Raw genomic sequence first — 20328 nt, forward strand, 5'->3', positions numbered from 1 at the left:
CCCCCCCACTGCCCTGGTGACTCTGTGTCCCCAGTCCCATCCAGAGCCCCCCCGACCCCACTGCCCAGGTGACTCTGTCTCGAGTCCCATCCAGAGGTCCCGACCCTGCTGTCCCGGAAGCCGCCGTGCCCGGACCGAGGCCTGGCTGCCTCGTCCACACACCTGCTGCAGAGGGCTCTTTCCCCTGCTGGGCATCTGCACATGTCAGGTTGCCATGTGCCCCTTGACACCTCCTCGCCAGTGATGCCACATCTGCTTCAGGGTTTGTCCTCTTCCTCTTTCTCCTGCTCAAGGATGCCTGTCCCCTCCACTGGGGGTTACAGTCCTTAGTCTTCCTCGGCAGGGCTCTTCAGGACTGGACGCTCGGCCTCGTCCACCCCTGTGCCGTCTCACGCCTGCACTTTCTGGCAGCTTGTCGACAGGTACTCAGCTCTTCTTGTTTGAGTGGGTTTGTTCCTTGGTGATGGAGATGGGAGTCCCCTGGAGCTTCCAAGGAGCTTTTGTGCAGTGTCAGTCACTGTGCTCGTGTCCCTGCTGGGTGCCCGGAGGTGCATTTTGTCTTCGTGAATAAGACTACTCAGGGGCTCCCAGGGGGCTCAGTTGGTTGAGGGTCCAACTCTTGGTTTCAGCTCAGGTCATGATCTCAGGGTCGTGCAGTCAAATCCCATATGGGGCTCCGCACTCACCTGGAGCCTGCTTAAGATTCTTCCTCTGCCCCTCTGAGCCAACACTGCTTGCACGTGTGTCTCTCTCTCAAATTAAAGAATCTTCAAATAAAAATTTTTTCTATAGAAAAAACAAATCTCAGTGTAGAATTTTCAGTAAAATGAAAGGTAAAACTTTTTTTCAAACGCCATTCCACAGATTAGCAGAAATGGACTCTGGGTTGAGGGGGGTGGGTGTCCTTGAGATGTCCTTGTCCCACTGCCTGTGCTCACACACTGCCAGCCCACAGAACGTGGGGCCCCCACACAGCGTGTCTCTTGGGGCTTCCGTGGCCCTGCAGGCGGAGGGTGAGAGGCCTTTACCCCTCATCTTCCTGTCTTCTCGCTGTTGCTCCAACATTTCACGTCTATTGCAGATTGGAGCCAATAAAGTTCTCCCAGGACCCAGACCTTGGAACTTCATGATTTTTACCCTCTGTTGATCCTGTGTATCAGTTGTGGGATATGTTAGGGTGACCACGGTGCAGGCAGTAAAGGGGAAATGGTGGAATTACGGCTAAGAGTTCAAACATTATCTCACTCTGTTTCTTGTAAAGATTAGCCTTTTATCGTTCTCTTACACCTGGGCCTTTCTGTGACTGTACATTCGTGAGTAGAGCTGTAGACCTCATGGCGGTCGTGGGTCTGAGGCCAGAAGCGGGCGCGCCGCCACCATGTGCAAGGATGTAGAAGGGGAGACAGGAGGCGGTGTCCCTGAGCCCAACTTTGGAGCCATAGGATGGCATGGGCTGTCCCGCATGCTCAGCGACACAGCCTAGAGAGGGGCCTGGGTAAGGAGACAGCTCTGGAGTGGCCAGTGGTGTGCCTCACCCTGCATGGGTTTCAGGCTGCTCACCGGACACCCCCTGGCGAAGCCCTCTCTGAACCTGACTTTAGGTTGGCCCAAGGGCTGCAGCTTGCCAGGAAGGCAGTTTTGTAACATAGAAGTGTCGTTTTACATAACTGCCAGTAAGCGTTAGTTAATGCACCTTCCTTGATACATGAACACCTCACTGATGACTATTTACTGTTAAAGAGTTCCTGCAAAGCTTTGGGACATTGGAACTGGTTTTTCCAGTTTCTGGGTCCCCATCAAATGCCCCAACACCTGGGCAGGAAACATGCAGGCCTCAGCTTTTCCTTGTGTTTATTCCAAGGCACCTGAAGTCCTATTTCTACAACACTGGCTGCTTGTCTTCAGTAATTGTCTTTGTTTGAAAGGCCATAGCGTTTAGCCGCAGGGAGCTGCTTCGTGCTCATTGGTGACTGATTTTGGAGCCAGGCCCAGCCTCCGGCCCTGACTTGGGCCCCCCAGGCTGTCCTCTCGGCACTGGTTGTTTGGGGAAGAGGAATGGCTGCTGTGGGGTCTCTCTTGTGGGAAGGTGACCTCAGTGTTTCAGGTGTGGGTCCTGCAGCCTGTGAACACGATCTGCTCTCCCCTTGACCCAGTGGGTGCAAGTGCAGGGTCTTCTCTGCTCACCAGGGAACGCAGTTGCTCGGGAAGCCACCAGGCTCCCAGCAGCCACGTCCGTCACTCAAGTTTCCGAGTCTCTTCAGCCAGTTTGGGATAATCCTCTTCCTTAGTAGACTTGTGGAGGAGAGGAGGAAGGGTGTAGTTTATCTTCTAAAATCCTACATTATAATTAGAAAAATAAAATCACAAAGCAAACATAGCTGAGATACTTTTTTTTAAAGTTTATTTTATTTTGAGACAGAGAGAGCACGAGATGAGGGGCACAGAGAGAGAGAGGAGAGAGTAAGAATCCCAAGCAGGCTCCACGCTGTCCGCGCAGAGCCCCGACGCGGGGCTCGTTCCCTCCATCTATGAGAGCATGACCTGAGCTGAAATCAGGAGTCGAACACCTAACCAACTGAGTTCCAGGTGCCTCTGGCTGAGAAATACTTTCAACATCTTCTGGGAAATAACACTTTCACAACCCCAACACTTAAAATATGATCCTCTGGTTCCCCGACATGGAGAAGCACCGGAGAGCACCGCGAGTGCGCCGGCTGCTCCTGATGCAGGTGCTCTGCCAGCTGGTAGCGTGTGTGGCTCAGTCCTGGGCAGGCCAGCTGAGGGTCTCAGGCCCCGGCACCAGCCCTGCCTGTGCCTCCCGGGCGCCATCTGTCCCTGGGTCTCCCTGGGTTTTCTATGCTTGCTTATTTTGAGCAGGAGGAAGAAAGACATGTTTAGGAAACAATGGCCATACAGCTTCTTGAATTAAAAGTGTCCCTAAAGTACCAGTGATGTCACACACACCCCTCCCCATCCTGTGACCCCAGGACAGCGTAACAGCTTGAGATGAAAGTCCCGCATTGGTTGTTTCACCTGCTTTGACGTGGTTACGGGTTTACTTCTCTCACAGAAGTCGCCTGTAAGCTGTGAGGTGGGGCACAACGCATCCAGTGTAGCTCAGATGAGCCCCAGGGAGGCGCAGTGACCCGTGGGCCCATGGGGGCGCTGTTTCAGCCGCCCATGTCGTCCACACTAAGACACACATTCTCCGTGTAGCCCTGTGCTCACTGGTACCGCCAGGACCTGACCAGTCCTGACTGCCCGACGGGGTCACTGGGGATGGTGCTTGATGCTGAGGCTTCGTTTTCACTTAAAAAAGTAACTGAGAGTGAACACTGTCTTTTAGGGTTCGTTATTTTCACGAGCAGACTTTACAGGTCCTGGCTGGGTGTTCACGAGATGGACTCTGCGGGCTGCACCGCTTACCTGCCGTCACGCAAGCCTTGCTGTGGCCCACGACGGCTTCGTGCTTCTGGCAGTGGGAGAGAAGCGCACAGTTAAAGGGCTTTGGGAGGGCCTCAGTAGTCTTTATTCCGTTGCATTTTGGTTCCTTAAAGGCAGGACTGTACGTTTGCAGTGCACGTGGCACTCGTCAGTAGTGATGATTCGCTGGCACCAGGTGAAACCATGAAGACCCACAAAAGGTCCGCGACATGTTGGCAGTCGCCTGGCTGGAACGGGGACTCCCAGCTTGGCTCCTCCTATGGCGGCCTTGGCACTTGGGCTGCTCCTGAGCTGCCGTTAAAGTGAGAATGTGGAGCCTGTCTGTCCCGCCATGGCTGTGAGCTGTGTTCCAGCCTGGAGTTCCTGCGTTAGCATCCTGCCGAACGAGGACACACTGAGGAGCGCTCACACACGCACACGTGGACCCTAGTTCAGCATCCCCCCGGACAAGGACACACTGAGGGGCGCTCGCGTGGGCACACGCATGTGGACCTTGGTTCAGCATCCCACCGAGGAGCACTTGCACACGCACGCACGTTTGTGTGGACCTCAGTTCAGGATCCGGCCAAACACCCACTGAGGAGTGCTCACACACACACACACACACACACACACGCATGCACGCACACTCATGTGGACCCTAGTTCAGCATCCCATCGAATGAGGACCCACCGAGGAGCACTTGCACACGCACGCACGTTTGTGTGGACCTCAGTTCAGCATCCGGCCAAACACCCACTGAGGAGTGCTTACACACACATACACACACGCACGTACGCACACTCGTGTGGAACCTAGTTCAGCATCCTGCCGAATGAGGACCCACCGAGGGGCGCTCACAGCGCACACACACCTGTGGATAGCGGGGCCACCCAGAGTGGAGGCTGGCACAGAACAGCTCTCTGGACCGTGCATCGTTCTCAGTGGCACACGGCCAGGTGCACTGTGCCTGCCTGACTGCAGACAGAGTCCCCAGCGTGTTGGGGTCATGACAGGCCGCGTCACACTGCACGTTGGCAGGAAGGCAGCGGTTGTGTCCTGGTACACAAACATCAACGTTATGAAATGGAGTTGATGTATTTCCTAATGAAGATCCCCTGCCCACCTGCTTGTGGGGTCTTGATAGAGAAGTGAATCTAATCTACATCATGCCAGTACTTAGAAAGCCCCTCAGTCATGCTGGGCCAGTGCCAGGCCTGTACTGGGGCGCAGACCGGGGAAGGTGGTCATCCCGGGAGGGTGGGTTCAGCGGGAGTGCCACCATGGTGACCTCCTCCTGGGGCGCCGGGGCAGGGAGGGCATTCCTGTCCCCCCCAGCTCCTCCAGGCATCTGTCCCTGCCCTGGGATTTGGTGAATCAGAGGTAAAAAGAGAGGAAGGGCAGGAGGGCCTCAGAAGGGAACAAAGACATTAGTTGGGTTCACTGAGCAGCTTAGAGCCAAAGAGACGGGCGTGGTTACAGCTGGGACTCCCAGGGTATTGGGGAATCTGGGGGCTTTGGACAGCAAAGTGACAGCAAGCCCTCTGGGGCCACATGTGCCAGTCCACACAGGTCCTGGGAATGGAGCGGGCTCAGCGAGGGGCCTGGCATGGTGATGCGGGAGCTGTCGCAGGTGGGACTGAAGGTTGAAGGTCGAGGTGAAGAGAAAAACAGTGGGAAGTGTCCAGGAGGCAGGAGGAGCCTGGCATGCGAGTCTTTCCTGGATTGGGCATCCGAGAGGGAAGGGGGGAGTTGCATGTGAGATGTATGTCTGCACAGTGGTGTTTACAAGCTTGGGGAGAGTTGGCATTGGAGATGGATTTGGGAAGCATGAGCACATCCAGGTTTATCAACCCAGGAAGAAGAAAGAGGTGTGGCCTAAGAACATCCACCAGGGGTCTTGAGAGCACCCTCAGTAAGGACAGCAGAAAGAGCGTGGACAGAGGCCGGCACCTCGTGGCCAGCGTGCCCATGCATGGGTGCGGTCAGGAAAAAGGAGGAGATGAATGCTGGACTTTGACCTGGAACAGCTTCTGGAGAACAGCAGGGTGGAGGCTGGTGGGGGAGCGCTGAGACTGGAGAGGGTAAGGCTCACCTCCCCTCTGTAGGACCTGCAGGTTGGGGAGAATTGGGGAGGGGGGAGGAACGGGGGCTCCAGCCCTCTAGGAAGGAGAAGGACGTTTCCTGCTTCAGTACAGCCTGCTGTGTGAGCCACCCGAGGGTGGCTCGTGTGGCATTTCCTGCCCCTGAGTGTGTTAGAGGGGCGTGGCCCTTTCTGGGTAGCAGGAAAGCCCTGAGAAAGCTGGAATCAAAAGGGAAATGATTATGTTTGAGAAATGAAATTATCAACACATCTAGCGATTCAAGACTATGACTGTATTCCTAGTTTAATGTGCTTTCCTTGGATTAGAGTTTATTTTTAGTGCCTGATAATTAAAAGTATAATGGAAGTTCCAAAAATGCCTGTGTCTTTTGGTGGAATCATCCTCAATTAACACACCCTGCAAACCCTCCAGCAAAGATTACAGCAGTACCAGGAGAGCAAACGCTGGCCTCGGGCCCGCAGCCGTCTGTTTAAAGCGCTCACGCGCCGCGGCGTGGGTTGGTTTCTGTCAGGCCCAGAATGGTCGTCCTACACGTGATGCGATTTTGAGGGTTCTTTACATGAGAGTCTATGGACTGGAGCAGGGGAAATGCATTTCTATTTTCATCAACTTACAACTAAAATCCATCATTTCCTTTATGATGTAGTCAACGAACCGTAACAATAATAGTGTGGCTTTGTTACCAAGAGAAATCAGAGGGGCCTACGTTACAGTACAGCTGGAGAAATTCATAGTATTATTTCCTGTCCTCATTTTCTCTGAATTATGGTTATTAGACCTGCTGTTCTTTTATCTTTTAAAGTATATACAGAGAAGTAGGTAAATTACTGTAAACAGGTTATTTTGAAAACTTTAGTTCATTATAACTAACTATTTTATAAACCTATGTATTTTATTGTATGTATTTAATGTTATTCTGAGAAAGAACCCATAGGTTTCGCCAGGCTGCCAACAATATTTATGACACGAAAACGTTGAGAACCTTGGCTGTGGAGACCAAGTGTGTGGTGCCGCCTTCAGAGGAGGGAGATGCATCCTGAAGGTGTTTGGATGGGTTTTCCTGGTGAAGACAAATAGAAAACCTAACAAAATATTTTTTAAAGATATAAATCAAAGTTATCAGATGGCTGAAAGGGTCATAAAGAATTACTGAGTCAAGACTGTAGGAAATAGAAGTGTAGGAAGGTCAACCCAGCATTTGGGAACCACTTTTGCTCCTGAGTATTTGCCTGGTAAGAAAGGAGAAAATATAGTTTGCCATGGTCAGGAGTAGGCGACGTGTCACCACAGACCCTGCCTAGAGCAAAAGGGTTGAGGGAATGCTACCGGCAGCTTCACACACACACAAGCTCAGCCACTTAGATGTAACAGACTGGATCCCCCAAAACACAGATGACTGCAGCCTACGCATTAATAACAGTTTAGGCAGCCATATGATTGTTAAGGAAACCATATTTATAGTTTTTGAGACTCTCTCCAAAATACATTTGTAACCCAGTTGGTTTCACTGGATTATTTATCAGTGTTCAAAGGATTAATGCCAGTTCTACCCATTATCTTCCAGAAAATACATGGAGATGGAATACTTCCCAGCAAGACCAGTATTACCCTGATACCAAACCCAGAAAAATGAATTACAGAAAGGGAACACTTGAGGCCAGTGTCCTTGTGAGCATAGAAACAGAAATCCTTTTTTTAAAATTTTTATAGTCTATCTATTTTTGAGACAGAGAGAGACAGAGCATGAATGGGGGAGGGGCAGAGAGAGAGGAAGACACAATCTGAAACATGCTCCAGGCTCTGAGCTGTCAGCACAGAACCTGACATGGGGCTCAAACCCATGAACCGTGGGATCATGATCTGAGCCTAAGTCGGATGCTTAACTGACGGAGCCACCCAGGTGCCTCAGAAATCCTTAACAAGATGTTAGCAAAGCAAATCAAGCAGTGTGTAAAAAGAATGATACATGACCAAGTGGGGTTGTTTATTGCAGGGATACATGGCTGATTCGGAATTTAAAATCTGTCCCTGCAATTCTCTAATACGCTGATGAGGAAAAAAATCACATGATCACATCAAGTATTCAGAAGAATAGGCAGAGAGAGGGAACTTCCTCACCTCAATAAAGAAGGTCTACAAAACCCCCTGCAGCTACATCATGCACATCTTGGAAGGACTGCATGCGTCCCCCTGTGGTGGGGAATGTCTGTTCACATCGCCCCTTCCAAGCTCAGAACTGACACTTGTGGCCTATGCCCTGAAGCTGGAAGTGACATGCAGATCGCTGAGGGAGAAAAAACTGTCCCACTTTGCAGGTGACGTGATTCTCTACATAAAGAATCACAAGGAATCTGCCGAAAAAACTAGAACTGAGGAGTTCAGCAAGATCTCTGGCTGAAGATCAACATTAAAAAAATTTGTCTGCTGAGAATTACAAAATGCTGGTGGAAGAAGTCGCAGGAAACCCAAGTTCTTGGAGAGAGACATACCATGCTCATGGACTGCAAGGCTCTGCACAGTGATGAGCTCAGTTCTCCAAATTGGTAGACTTTTTCCAGCAAAATCCCAGCAAGGATTTTGTTGTTGTTGTTGTTTCTTCTGTTGTCATTGATAGGACAGATTATCCTTAAATTTATATGGAAAAGCAAAGGAACTAAAATATAAACCAGTTTTGAAAAAAGAAGAACAAAGTGTGAGGAATATAGCTTGCTTTAGCTGATGATATCGCTTGTTATGAAACCACACTGATCCAGACAGCCTGAACGGGCTGAAGGATCGCACTTGGGTCAGTAGAACCAAGCACAGAACCAAGAACCAGAACCACGAAGGTCCTGCCACCGGAGTTTAGCAAAGAGCAAAGGTCTTGCCAACAGCACATGGTGCTGCAGCAGCTGGACAACCACAGAGAGTCGAGTCGTGACCTTAACGTTACCGTTTGTGCAGAAGATAGCCCAGCTACACAAGTGTGGCGCTGTAAAACTTTCAGGGAAACAGGAAACCTTTGGGATCTAGGGCTCGGGACAGAGTTCTCAGGGTTCACATCAAAAGCATGATCCATAGAAGAAAAAAATAAGTTCCACTTCATCAGAATTAAAACCTTTGTTCTGTAAAGATGAGGAAACAAGGTGCAGACTGGGAGGAAACATTTGCCGACACACGTCTGACAAAGGACTCGTAAGTAGGAACTAAGAGGAGTTTCTGAACTGCGTAAAAACAGCCCACTTAGAAAGTAGACAAAAGACACAAATAGACATTTCACTGAAAAAGATATTTGGGTGTGTGAGATATCGAGCAGTGAACAATTTTTCAGCATCTTTAAAGTCACGGTGAGGGGCCATTGTGTATGTATCGGAACAGCCAAGCTATACACAGCGACCATGTGAAGGCGGGCACAGGTGGGGCTGCCTGCGCACCAGTGCCCTGCTCGCGTGGGAGCGCCCGGGAGAGGTTGGTCCGGTCCCCGAAGAGCTAAGCGTGCACTTAGCACCTGCCTCAACTGTCCCCTGCCAGGCACTCGTCCCACTGGAAAGGAAGACTTCTGCTCCCACACAACCTGGATGTGAGCATCCACAGCAGCTGCGTGTACGGCAGCAAGAGCCGGAAACGAGAGAAATGTCTTTAAGTGGGTGATCGCTTACGCTGACTGGCCCACCCGCACTGTGGGGTGGGACCAGCCATCGAAGGGAGGGCCTCACACACCCAGCAGCGTGAGCGGATGGACGGCACTGAGCGAGGAAGCCACTCCCACGTGGCCGCACTCTCAGAACGTGGGAGTTAGATGGAGGGTGGGGCGGGGCAGGTGGGACCACGAGGCTCTGCACAACGGAGGGCTTGGTGGTGACGGAGCAGCTGTATCCGTGGCGGCGGTGGCACAGGTCGCTCATGTGTCAAGTTGTGTAGCACACGTACATGCATATGGAAGGGCTGGTCTCCTGGTATTGATGCTGCACTGTGGAGTGTAGGGTGTCAGCACTATGGGAAACGGGGTGCATGCGTGGGGCTCTCCATACAACCTTTGCAGCCTTCTGTGAATCTGTCATCCTTGCAAAATAAAAATCCCTAACCAACCATGTGCTGCCTTGCAGACACACACCTGAGATGGAGGCACACCAAGATGCTGGAAAATGAGGACAGTCAGAGGTGAGCCATGTTCTCACCAGTAAGGAACTTGTGTGGGCATGTTGGAAGACGTGTTCTTGGGAATCACTAGAGACAAGTGCTGTGTGTCCTGATGATGGTCAGCCCTGGGAGCGCAACATGACTCACTTGACCTCTTCAGTACATGGACGTGCACCCCGGCGCTGTAGGACCAAGTGCACGGGGGACTGTGGACGTGCACCCCGGCGCTGTAGGACCGAGTGCACGGGGGGCTGTGGACGTGCACCCCGGCGCTGTAGGACCGAGTGCACGGGGGGCTGTGGACGTGCACCCCGGCGCTGTAGGACCGAGTGCACGGGGGGCTGTGGACGTGCACCCCGGCGCTGTAGGACCGAGTGCACGGGGGGCTGCTCACGTTGTGTGGTGGTCCTAATGCCGCAATCAGTCTCAAACCATTGAGGCCGTAACTACTTTCTGGCCACAGTAGAAATGAGCTGGAAACCAATAGTAACACAAAAATTAAAACTCCCAATTATTTGAAAATAGAATAGTTCTGAGTAACTCATGGGTGGGAATGGAACTCACAGGCATGCAATAATCTGAATGACAGTGAAAGTAGTGACATTAAAGTTTGCAGATGAAGCTAAAAGGTGTTCTTAGAAGGAAATTTACAGCGTCAATATGTTGGGAAAGAAGGAAGGCTGAGAGCCTGTGGTGTGAGGTGACGTCTCTGTAAGTTAGAAATGAGCAGGGGCACCTGGCTGGCTCAGTCGGTTGAGCATCTGGCTCTGAATTTCAGTTCAGGTCATGATCTCATGGTTTGTGGGATTGAACCTCGCATTGGGCTCTGCACTGACAGTGCAGAGAGTGCTTGGGATTCTCTCTCTGCCCTTCCCCTGCCCATGTGTGCCCACGTGCTCACTCATTCTCTCTCTCTCTCTCAAAATAAATAAATATTAAACAAGAAATGAGCAGATCAAACCCAAAGAGTATGATAAGAAGATCATAAGAGCAGCAATCAACAGGAGACCATAGGAAAGGAAAAAGCATAAATGGCCCATAGGAGCAGCGTCCTTGCAGGCCATGTGGGCACTAAAGAGATAATGAGAGGGTGTTATGAACAACATTACAGCAATACATTTGGAAGGTTAGGTAAAATGAACGTATTCCTTAAAATATACAATGTATTTAGTAAGACTGAAAGAAGAAGAAACAGAATCTAAATGGTTCTAAATCTATTGAAGACATTGACCCTGAAGGAAACCACAAACCCTGATGGCTCCTGGCGAATGTCCCTAACACTTGAGGCAACTGATACAAAGTTGGTTTAACATTTGAAAACCAGTATGATTCACTGCAGCACAATAAATAAGAAAACGCATATAGTTTTGTTAGTGCAGAAACAGTATGTGGCTAAATTCAGTACCTGTTCATGATAGATGAACATCTTTACTAGAGTAAAGGGAGTCTGGGGAGTATCTTCTAAACATTTCTGTTGAGTTGGAAGCTGTGGTCAGAAGAGAAATCAGAAAAAAGAAATACAAGATACAGGGTTTGGAAGAAATAAAACTTGCCATCATTGACAGAGGACACGATTGTATGAATGGAAAATCACATCGACAGAACCACCATTAGCATTAAAAAGCAGATTTTACAGGTGCTAGATTCAAAGCATATACAAGTCAACTATATTCTGTCAAACAATGCCAGGTGAAAATAACACCACAGCTTTTTTTGTTTACACTAACCTCAAATAAAAAACAAGGGTAGGAAAAAACAAAAGTATAAAATCTCTACATGGACAGGCATAAAACATTTCTGGAAAAACCTCGCTTGAAGTAGACTCACATTTAAAGGCTTCTGTCCTCCCCTGAGTCTCGTATGGAATCCGCGCGTTTCCTGGCTGGAGCCCGGCTGCTCACAGCATGAGACGGCCTCACCGTGTCCCCAGGAGAAGCCAGTGCCAGCAGTACCTGTGCTGCCCGATTCATTTTGTAAATGCGCAAGCAAGTCAAACCAGTGACAATTTGAGAGGCTGGTGGGTGCTTATGTTTGGGGGGCAGTAGGGGCGACAGGGAGGCCACCAGAGCCTCCGTGATGCTGGCAGCATGTGCTTTGTCACCTGGGCCAGCGTGAAGAAGTCAGGGGCTGCTCATAGTTGGCAAGGACGAGGTAGAGAAGCAGGGGCAATTTAGACTAAAGCAGCCCCAAGGCACGCCGTCCAGAGGGGAGGGCCTGGCTGCGTGTGGCCGCGGGCACTTGAAGTAGGCCCAGTGCATCTGAGAAGCTGAGTGTTTGATTTTGGTTTGGTTCTTTTAAATACAAATATCATGGATGGCTTCTGGCTGCCCACTAGGGTGGTGCGGTTCTAGACAGACAGTTACAGCGCGTGCACAAATGGGGAAGCGTGAGGGCTCGCCGCACTGGACACACGGCCGTCCTGGAGGGTTACTGAAGGGCAGTGAGGGTAGGTAGCCTGTCAGGGGGCGGCCGGCCAGCACAGGCCTCACCTGGAGGGGCCTGTAGAGTGGAGCGTGAGGACCTCCACCTGGAATTAGTCAGCGTCACCTCAGCCCCGCAAACCTCTTCTGTGGTAGCTCTTTTTAGGACAGTTTAAGACAGTGCTGTGCAACAAATACACTTTCTTTTTTTTTAATGTTTGTGTGTTTATACGTAGAGAGTGCAGCACGTGTGTGCACACGTGAGCCAGGGAGATTCATTTCATGGTTTATTTTGGTTTTATAAACTCTATTGGATATGCAGTAACATTTAAAATAGCCACTATTGGGAGCACCTGGGAGGCTCAGTCAGTTGAGTGGCCGACTTCAGCTCAGGTCATGATCTCACAGTTCATGGATTTGAGCCCTGTGTCGGGCTCTCTGCTGACAGCTCAGAGCCTGGAGCCTGCTTCGGATTCTGTGTCGCCCTCTCTCTCTGGCCCTCCCCTGCTCATGCTCTGTCTCTCTCAAATAAAACGTTAAAATTTTTAAAAACAGCTACTGTTGAATTGGAGCAGCCTAGGCACTGACAGAGAAAAGGGGCTAACCTTGGCAAAGCCACATGGACGTGTGCTTAAGTGTCAGTTCGCTTGTATGCATTCGGCACAAGCCGAGAATCCCAGAACCATGAACAGCTACAGGCTCTCATCAAATGCAAGAGCCTGCCTGTCGTGTGTTACGGCAGCTTCTCTGGCCCAGCACAGTGAGAATGTGTGATGTCGGGGCAGGCCTGACAACAAAAAGAAAGGTTAGGTTTATATGACCTTAATTTGTGAAAAGTTATTCACTCGCCAACTCTATGAGATAATTAATACCTATAATCGGAACAACAGAGTGTGGTGTTTTAAGAATACAGTGAACTCAGTGATTTGTGGGTTCGAGCCCCTCATCGGGCTTTGTGCTGACAGCTCAGGGCCTAGAGCCTGCTTGGGATTCTGTGTCTTCCTCTCTCTGTCCCTCCCCCACTCATCTCTGTTTCTCTCTGTCTCAATAATAAATAAACATTAAAAAATAATTAAAAAGAAAAAGAATACAGTGAATTTGGGGTGCCTGGGTGGCTCAGTTGGTTAAGTGTTGACTTTGGCTCAGGTCATAATCTTATGGTTTGTGAGTTCAAGCCCCGCATTGGTCTCTGTGCTGACAGCTAGCTCAGAGCCTGGAGCCTACTTTGGTTCTATGTCTTCTCCTCTTTTTGCCCTTCCCATGCTCATGCTCTGTCTCTCAATAATAAATAAATGTTAAAAGTTAAAAAAAAAAAAAAAAGGAATACAGTAAACTCATCTGTATCTCAGATGGTATTCTCTTGGCTTCTCTTCCTTTGCCTTTGCTTTTAAAGAAACTTTCAGAGACAAGTGCACCTGAAGGAAATGAGCTTGCAGTATGTTCCTGGTGGACCACAGCTCTGACAGGTGAAGGAGCTGTTTCGAGTCGTAACCCCGAGGGCGGTGTGCACACAGGCCTGGGCAGATGCCGGCGGTGTGCGTGGTGGGTGCACGAGTGAGCACACACACTCACAGACTCTGCTCCCCGTCCCGTCCCTCTGAGCAGCAGAGCGCACAGAGGGGCTGGCCACCGGCATGTGCTGTGAGCAGAGCGAGTGCACAGCGCTGAGTGGCAGGCTTCCATTTCCCCATGAGTGTGACCCCTTCTGTACCTTCTCTGTGTGCCCCCACAGCTTGACTACATCGACCCTCGGGCAGTGCAGCTCGGCTCCCTGCTGGTCCGCGGCCTCACCACTCTGGTCTTGGTCAACAGCGCGTGCGGCTTCCCCTGGAGGACCAGTGACTTCATGCCCTGGAATGTGTTTGACGGGAAGCTCTTTCATCAGAAGTACCTGCAGTCAGAGAAAGGGTACAGCGTGGAGGCCCTCGTGGAGCAAAATGTGAGTCCGTGGTTTCACGCTCAGAAACTACAAACAGGTTTGCGGTCAGGTGCTCAAGTGCATCATGAGGCTCAGGGTCCTTAGCGGGATGTCAGTGCTGTCTGTTCCAGTGGTCACTTTACTAAGGAAAGCAGACGTGCACCTCAGAAACATCCCACTGGAGGGGCCGCTCATTCCTGTGTGAGACTTCATACACTCAGCATGGACGCTGCGCACCCTGTGCAGATCTCTGGTCATCTGACCCAGGAAATCAGAAACACGGGTGGGAGGCCTGAGGCCTGCTTCTCCCGAAATGCCGCCATAGGTTCGAGGCCCCGAGCCCCTGCTGAGGGAGGGCGAGGAGCACCGCCCAGGCCAACACAGCCCCTCTTCAAACGCTTTCTCTCCTTTACCCTTTTTGACTGAAGAAGGAAGGTTTATCCAGAGGTGACTAGCCTGACGGGAAAAATGACTGTGTATTACCTGAAAACGTCCCCTGAAGGCTGTGGTTCAGTCGGGGACATCGGCTGCCTTCCTGCTGTGTGAGTACAAGTGCTCAGTGGTGCCAGAGAGGTCCCCAAGCGAGGCCCCCGCTCGGCTCACGCGGAGCGTGCGGGGACAGCCTCCAGTGTGCACGAGAGCCCCGGGTCCCAGAGCGCTCCCCGGCTGTGAGGGTGACGCACGCTGAGCGTCACGTCAGAGGGAAGACATTCGGAGAGGCGCCCCCGTCCTGCTCCTCACACACCAGCCCAGGGCACCCGAGGGGTTCCGGCGTCGGAACTGAGGGGCAGCCAGTGTTATGTGCAGGCAGCGGCGGGGGAGGGAGGCAGGGCCCTGCTCAGATCTGACTGGTCCCCGTGTGTGGGACTGACGCAGGAGCAGAGCACAGCGGCTGCAGCCACTGCCCGTGAGCCCCCCGCCGTGGCCCCGCGGCTGATGCTGCGGTCACGCCAGGTGAGGGCTGAGGGCTGCCGCCGCTCAGAGGACACACCCAGGTTGGTTAGGGAGGACCACGTGCTGGTGGCCCAGATGCCACCACAGCACTCAGAGACCTTCGGGCAGTGACTGTAAGACCAGAGACGATGGGGCACTGCCTCAGGGGAATGGCACTTCTCTGAGGAGCTCTCCTTTCAGCACTGAGGGAAGTGCTCACCCAGTGTTCTTGGACGCTGCTGTCACTGTCGAGTTTCCAGAGGGCGTGCACAGGCCTGACGCTGCTCCTGCTGTCTGCTCTGTCCGCAGAGGTCCCGGCTGACCAAGTTCCACGCGCTGAAGGCGGTCGTGTGCAAGGCCTGCGTCAAGGAGAACCGGCGCATCGTCAGCAGGCAGCACTGGCGCTCTCCCCAGCCAGGTGGGCGCCGCGGGCACCGCGTCCGCTCGGCCAGGCCGTCCCGCGGGGCCTGCTGGCTGCTGGCTGCTGAAAGCGGCAGGAAACGCAAACTTAACACCGTAGGGTGCCACCCCGCCATTTAAGTTCTGGTCCCTGTAGGAAAGGCCGCTCTCAGAAGAGTTCTGCTTGACCTGTGACCCAGAGCTCCGCCTCGGGCCCTCTCCCCTCTCGTCTCTCCTCGCCACGGCCCCCTGCGGCCAGCTGCCGCTTACGTGACCTTTGGTTGACCAAAGTTGTTTCTTCTCTCAATTAGAGTATATTAGAAACACTTAGCATATAAAGAAACCAGTGAAAAAGGAAACAAATGACCTTTATTCTGTCCCCTAAAGATGGCAGATGTTGACATGATTTTTTTGCAGTGTTTTCTGTGCTTTATCGCTTCTGAGTGGCTCTGCGGCGGCACATCCCCGCACCCAGCACGCAGCCACACGCCATCACGGAGCTCTGAAGTGGCTTCCAGTTTACGGCCATGATTTCCTTAAAATAAAGCAGCATAGCGCACATATTATAGAACAAAATACAATCGAATTTTAGGTAAATCTTGCCAACTTGTTTTCTAAAAGCCTTTTATCACTTTCTACCTTCACCGGCAGTGATGACGAGTTTATTTCGTGGCCCCCTGACAGCTTTTACCAGGTTTTGTTTTGGTTTTGCTTTGTTTTGTTTTAACTAATTTAATAGATTAAACAGTATATCTCATTGACTGGATGATTCTTTATCATTGAAGTCGGGTGTCTTATAGATTAGCTTCTAGATAAGGTTTTTTTTGTTTTTGTTTTTGTTTTTTTAATTTCATGCCCTTCATTGGTTAGGACCTGTGCCAGTAAGTCTAGGAGCCCCGTTTCTTTCTTCAGTGGAATTTGAGAACTCACCCCTGTCCTGACCCAGCAGATGTCCTCAGGGCCTCTGCTTGGCGTCTGTTTGCTGGGCTCACTCTGAGAGGCTTTATGTGGTGAGGTCTGTAGGCCCCAGTGGGATGCACCCTGCTCCTGTCGGGTGCTGTGTGTGGGACCTGCCCAGAGGCGGGTCTGAGGGAAGGAGCAGAGCCTCCAGAGAGAGAGCAGGGCACTTCATCCCCTGATCCCAGGAGCGACAGACTCCTGCCTTGTCCTGCCTGTCCTTCTGGCTCCCTTTGGCTTCCTCCTGCCAAATGCAATAGGCAGGATTTGATTGCAAAGCAGGAGCTTATTTCTTGCAAATACACGTGTGACACTCTCTGATGTCTGCACCTGAGCTGATTTGCATCTTGTCCTGCATGCACAGCGCCGTGGGTTCCCAAGTGGTGGCCGGAGGCTGCAGGTGGTGAAACACAGGCTGCTTTGAATTGGCAGGAGACACTGAGTGAGACTTTGTCATGGAGAAGGTGTCAGAGCTTAGGAATTTACGAGAGGAGACTCCAGAGTGATTAAGTGTGTGGAAGACTGGGAGGAAGGGACACACACCTCCGTCTGGCTTTCGGGGTCCCAGGCCCACCGCTCACCCAGAGCCTGAGTACTGGGGGTCCAGAAGCCTTGCTGGCAGCCTGCGGAGCCCAGCCCCCGGCCCTGACAGGGTCAGTCAGAACCAACTGCAGGGGCCGTGCTTGGATGGAACCCTAACAGAGTACCCCTTCTCTAGCTCAGCGCCCGCTGGTCTGCTCATCTGTCACCTGCACGGAATCTCTTGGGGAACGTGTTTAAATGTGGATGTCCAGCGGCGGTAGCCCCTCGGTCTGCATTTCTCTTGGGCCTTCCCTATAATTTAAGGGTGTCAGAAGCTTGGGAACTACAGACCTGGTGCCACCCTGCTGCCCTCTTAGACAAAATGTGTTATTTGGGGTTAGGTGTGTGGTAGTCTCCTAATGTGCTGACCATGTGTTCCTGCAGGCAGGTGGGGGAGGCAGGGAGCCGGCGCGCACAGGATGAGCTCCGAGTACAGCCGGGCAGGCCAAGGACAGCACTGGAGGGACCAGGGCCCAGGTAAGAGGCCGGCAGCCATGGGCTGCTTGCGACGGTGCTGTCTCGACATCGTGCCTCTGCTCAAGGCTGGCCCCCCGCCATCTGTTTGGGCATCAGTTTGTGTTTACAAGTAAAGGCATCAACATACTGATGATGCCTGATTTCATTGCTTACTGAGGTAGAGACCAATCATTTCCAAGCTCTGTGCTAATTTGTCTCTGCTCCTTGCCACTTTGTTTCTTTTCTATCAATTTATTCATCAATTTGAGACCCAATTTTTAATAATTTACTCAAAGAAAGGTTCTTGTAAAGGTTTCCTGCACAGGCATCCTTCTGATGAAAAGACAGCATAGAAAGCAGCATTTTACCAGTAGCAGCACTTTATTCTGTGATTTGGATTGTATACATAGAGCCTTTGGATGATCTAGGAAGTGAAATGAATCCTTTACTTGTTGGGAGTGTAATACAGATGTCTGATTTTTGTGCATAAAGCTGAGTTTAATACATGGTAGTTAAATACAAAGGGTGAAATGCAAAGAAAACCTCATTAGTATTTAAGCTCAAAATTCCTTCCAGTTTTTTTTTTATGTTTTTTATTTATTTTTCAGAGACAGAGACAGTGTGAGCGCGGCGGGCAGGGGGGCAGGGGGGGTCAGAGAGAGAGAAAGAGACACAGAATCCAAACCAGGCTCCAGGCTCTGAGCCGTCAGCACAGAGCCCGACGCGGGGCTCGAACCCACAAACCGGGAGACCACGACCTGAGCCGAAGCCAGACGCTTAACCGGCTGAGCCCCCCGGGCGCCCTCCTTACAGTTCTGAAAACCAAACCATAGACTCTTACATTTCCTGAGGTTATGTAACATAAATACAAACGCCCCTTTAATTTGGGTCCGTGTTTTGCAGGCTCTAAAACGTGCAGAGCCCTCACAGGCCACTCGCAGGGCCGCCCTGAAGCACAGCGAGTCTGTGCCGTTAAGCAGAGCCGCCCTTCTCCGTTGGCCTGTGGGCGGCTGTGGTGTCTGCTCACTTGGGATGCTGTTGAGGGGAGATCTGAGTCTCTCGTTCTGGCCGAAAGGTCAAGGGCCTGCTGTGTGGTCAGTGTTGACCACAGTTTGTGGCGACGGTTTTTGAAGTGCCCACCCCGGGGGGACAGATGGCAGCTCTGTCAGCTCTGTGGTTGTTTCGGGCATCCCGTTCAGCTGGCGGGCCCACGGCGTCCACCTGGCCAGTCCCCGTCCCCGCGCCTGTCACCTGGAGCGCCTGGACAGTTGGCCGCATGCGTGTGGCAGTGTCCCACCCTCTCCCTGCCTCGTCCAGTGTGGGCACACAGTACATCCACCTAAACCCTGTGAGCGTTGGTGCTGCTGTGGCATAACTGGGGTTCGAGCAGGTTCCTTCCTTCCGTTATGTCAAGGACATTTGAGATTGATCTTAGTTCAGAAGGTAGTGCCGTTTACTGAGCTGAACCACAGACAGAGAACCTGGAAGACGAAGGAGGGTTTGTAAACTCACATAGAGTCAGACTCTGACACCTGGTGCTGTGGGCTCGCGTCTGTGAAGATGGCACCCTGCGGTGCTCCGCAGTACGTGGCCGTGCTCCGTCGGGCCATCCATCTCTGCTTGGGGCTCCTAACGCGTTAAGAATGACACGTCTTCCTCCAGCAGCCAGGAGGGCCTGGACAAATGCACGCGGAGCAGACACCCGCTCCCTCCACACACACCCCCGTCTTCACTGAGGGTCTGAGAAGACCCCTCTGAGAGTTGCACAGAAGGCAGGGCCCCCAGTGCCCTGTGGGCTAGAGGGAGAGCGGGAGGCAGGCAGCAGAGGAGCAGACCTTTCGGAGCCTCACGATGCTGGTCAGGGTTCACTTCAGAGGAGATGCTCCGTGGTCCATTCTGGAGAGATGTTCCCTTAGTCACCAGACTGCCGCCCACAGATCTGAGCCTGTGGACCTTTGGCACAAAGCGGGTTTGAACCTGTTTTGTAATCCTAGCAGGATTTGAATTGTAAATCTTCATGCTGAGTGTGACGTATGTGTGATGGGCTTGGAGCAGAGTGCGGGTCCCGACCCTGTCCGTCTGCGTATCCTGTCCCAGGTGTGTTAAAGTAGCAGGACCCCAGGTTCTGGTCACCCTAGAGGTTATGGTGGTGCCAGGCGGCGATCTGAATGCACTCACCCCACTCAGGCAAGCAGGGTGAGGGAAGGCAGGCTGGACACCTTCCAGGCAGCCCGGGGTGACGGGGTGTGCCGGGCCCTCCCCCTGCGCCCCCTGTGCAGACGACAAAGGCTCCCTGGCGGCCCCTCTCCCCGCCGTCACTGTCCCCCGGGTATGGCCTGGTGTGGGAAGCGGTGACCTTCCTCTTAATCCCCTTTGGCCTGGGTTTGTCTCCTTTTCTTCCTGCTGGCTCTTGGGAAGTCAGGAAAGATGAGCTAATGCAAAGTCAGGGTGAGGAGGGCAGCACGGGGAGCCTGGGCACAGTGGTGGAGGAGAGACAGTGAGTCCCACAGGGAGGTAAGCACAGTCACCTGTGGCGGGCGTGTGTGCCTGTGGCGGGGCAAATGGCCACCGTGTGTGCGCTCCTGTGTCCAGGCCACCCGCTCCTGTGCTGTTCCCTTCTGGACGCCCCCGTGCTACGTCGTTGGCCTGCGGCCCGGGCGGCCTTGGTGCCCTCCCAGCCCTGAGCCCTATGGCTCCACCGGGGAGTGGGGACATGCGAATGGGGAGGTGGAGCTGTTCACAGACATGCCGCCAAGGACATGCCTCGCCTTGACCCCAACCAGGTGCCCTTGAATTCAAACTTCTCAGAGCAGTAAGCGTTGCAGGATTCATTCACCTCATCTTTCCCAGAGGAAGCCTGCTGCAGTGTGTCCTCACAGGCAGGCACAGCCTCGCGCCCGGGACCCGCCATTCACCGGCGGCCTGACCTGAGCAGGTCACAGAGCCTCCAGGTCTGCCTGGTGTGAAGGCCCCTCAGAAGGGCTTCTTGCTCCCGGCGCAGTTCCCCCACCGACAT

General features: G+C 52.4%; 1 protein-coding gene across 11 annotated transcripts in view; it reads left to right on the plus strand.

Moving 5' to 3' along the window:
• The window catches only part of FAM120B (family with sequence similarity 120B), a 92339-nt gene that overhangs the window by 57680 nt on the left and 14331 nt on the right, over positions 1-20328 (plus strand). For 10 of the 11 annotated variants that reach the window (XM_029944754.1, XM_029944741.1, XM_029944743.1 and 7 more), the window contains 3 exons: positions 13800-14006; positions 15228-15336; positions 17241-17333. In XM_029944754.1, the coding sequence (XP_029800614.1) occupies positions 13800-14006; positions 15228-15336; positions 17241-17333 (409 nt within the window). Of the gene's footprint in view, positions 1-5281; positions 5429-13799; positions 14007-15227; positions 15337-17240; positions 17334-20328 lie in introns of those variants that run through there. The other variant, XM_029944751.1, reaches the window with a different exon arrangement.

Source organism: Suricata suricatta, chromosome 7 (genome assembly GCF_006229205.1).
Source record: "Suricata suricatta isolate VVHF042 chromosome 7, meerkat_22Aug2017_6uvM2_HiC, whole genome shotgun sequence".
Classification (NCBI taxonomy): Eukaryota; Metazoa; Chordata; class Mammalia; order Carnivora; family Herpestidae; genus Suricata; species Suricata suricatta.